This window comes from Lathyrus oleraceus, chromosome 3 (genome assembly GCF_024323335.1).
Source record: "Lathyrus oleraceus cultivar Zhongwan6 chromosome 3, CAAS_Psat_ZW6_1.0, whole genome shotgun sequence".
In the NCBI taxonomy this organism is placed as follows: domain Eukaryota; kingdom Viridiplantae; phylum Streptophyta; class Magnoliopsida; order Fabales; family Fabaceae; genus Lathyrus; species Lathyrus oleraceus.
Genome location: NC_066581.1, coordinates 460,934,802 through 460,937,141, shown reverse-complemented (window position 1 = coordinate 460,937,141; position 2,340 = coordinate 460,934,802). Strand labels below are relative to the sequence as shown.

General features: G+C 43.3%; 1 protein-coding gene across 1 annotated transcript; it reads right to left on the bottom strand.

The window, feature by feature from the left end:
- Positions 1-1,454: 1,454 nt before the first annotated feature.
- Positions 1,455-2,340, bottom strand: LOC127131662 (uncharacterized). Its single transcript, XM_051060575.1, has 3 exons — positions 2,119-2,340; positions 1,624-2,016; positions 1,455-1,502 (listed from the first exon to the last, which is right to left on the bottom strand). The coding sequence occupies exons 1-3, from the start codon at positions 2,338-2,340 to the stop codon at positions 1,455-1,457; spliced, it is 663 nt and encodes a 220-aa protein (XP_050916532.1).

Genomic DNA, 2,340 nt, shown 5'->3' with positions numbered 1-2,340 from the left:
TTGTGTCATTCACCTTGCTCACACCATGTGTTGATGCATTGTGAATAAAAACCTAAACTCTTGTAGTGTCAGTCATCTGTGGAGAAGAGTTCCTACATTTTGAACTCCCACACTTTCTATTTTGAGTCAAGCTCTCCCAGGCCAGGGATAAGAGCTGTGAGGTCTTACCCTCACTTCCCATTTCATCTGCTTCACCCTAACTCTCAATGTTAGGGTTAAGAGCTAAAAAACACCCCACTCCAGTTGGCTTGTTTCTACAGCCTAGCCTTGTATGAGCCCATTGTTTGCATATAGTGTGTGTGCTTGCTTTATTGTGCTTGTATTTGCTTGATTGTGCTATTTAGGCTAGCTTGCTTCCTGTGCAAGTTAGGATAAAGACCTCAACATAGGGATCGTATGCATGACAACTTCTAGGCTCAAGTCGTAGTCTCCCTAGTAGTCTGTTATCTCCCTTTGTCTCTGGTTAGGATAGAAGTTCTTTCCCTGTTTAGGGGAACTACGTCGCCCTGATCCTCATACCAGATGAGGTACGTAGGCAGGAGGTGAGCTGATCTCTCCGGGCGCCCTTTTTCTTTTTCAACCCTTTGTGTGTGTTGGAGTCTGACATAAGTCCAGCGATTGGCAGTTGGTTTCCTGTGTCTTGTTTGCTTGTTGGAGTCTGACATAAGTCCAGCGATTGGCAGTTGGTTTCCTGTGTGTGTGTTTGTTGGTTCGGAGTCTGATGCAAGTCCAGCGATTGGCATTCGGTTTCCATGTTTGCCTGTTTGTGTGGAGTCTGACGTAAGTCCAGCGATTGGAAGTCGGTTTCCTGTGTTGGTTTTGTTTGGCGTGCGTTAGCCGAGCTACGAGTGCTCTGATTCTTCTCTGGTCAGAGAAGATACGTATGCATAGGATGCGACATCCTAGCGAGCACGTTTCCCCCGTCCCGAACTACGTCGACTCTGATGTCTGTGCTTGACAGACTACGTAGGCCCAGGATGCGATATCCTGCCGAGTCCCGTTTCTTCCATCTTTTTGTGTTTGTTTCCAGCATTGTGCAGTGTTTGAGCAGTCTTTAGCAACCTTTCTTCTATTCTTTCTGAGCGTGGATCCCGTCGAGTACGACGGATGTGTAGGGGTGCTAATACCTTCCCTTCGCATAACCGACTCCCGATCCCATCTTTCTCTGGTCGCGAGACCATGTCTTTTCCAGGTTTACTTCGAGCGTTTCCTTTCCCTCCTTTGGGATAAATAACGCACGGTGGCGGCTCTGTTGTTTCGTTTTCCCGCCGGTTTTTCGCGTAATGCGACAGCTATTTGCAAGTGGCCATGAACATTTGTGTGGTTAATAAGTGGTAGAAACAAATATCTTAAGTGGTACTAACCATAATATTTGTTCTACCAGAGCAATTGACCCATTATTAATGTTACCAAAGTGTCCCGATTAATAAGAGGTCAGTCCCAATTAATATTAATTAAGTTAACCTGAACTCATTATTTACTCTATTTATCCCAATTGACAACTTTTAGAGCATATAGAAACTCAATTGAACTCAATTAATAGGAATTTAGGTATTTAAGGAAATACAGGGTATTACATCCTCCCCCCCTTAAATAAAATTCATCCTTGAATTTAAATATTACCTGGAAGAGATGAGGGTAAGCTTCTCGCATTTCTGACTCCAGTTCACAGGTAGCATCGCCCGGATCTGATTCATCCCACTGAACCTTAATAAGAGGAATCTCCTTATTCTTTAATACCTTAACCTCTCGTCCTGCAATGCGACTTGGTAGAGGTCCGGAAGTCAGATCTACTTCTACTTCTATTGAATCTGGAAGGATAGGCTGAAGAGAATCTGGAATGAACTTTCGAAGTTGGGATACATGAAAAATGTCATGCATTTCTGATAGAGAATGTGGTAAAGCTAATTTGTAGGCTACTTCTCCAATCCTCTCTATAATATGGTATGGCCGTATACATCTTGGACTTAGCTTCCGTGACTTAAACGGTCCTTTCAATCTCAACCTCAGAGTCACCTACAAAAATACATGATCACCTTCATCAAATTCCAATGGTCTTCTCCTGTGATCCGCATAGCTCTTTTGGCGATCTTGCGCTTTCTTCATCTTATCACGGACCATCCTTATCCTTTCGGTAGTCTCTTGAATAATCTCCAACCCTAAGATCCTTTCTTTACCAACTTCTGTCCAACATAAAGGTGTTCTACATTTCCGTCCATACAAGGCTTCATAAGGAGCCATCCCAATACTTGCATGATAACTATTGTTATATGCGAATTCAATCAATGGTAAAAGCTCCTTCCAATTCCCTCCACTTTCAAGTACACAAGCTCTTAACAT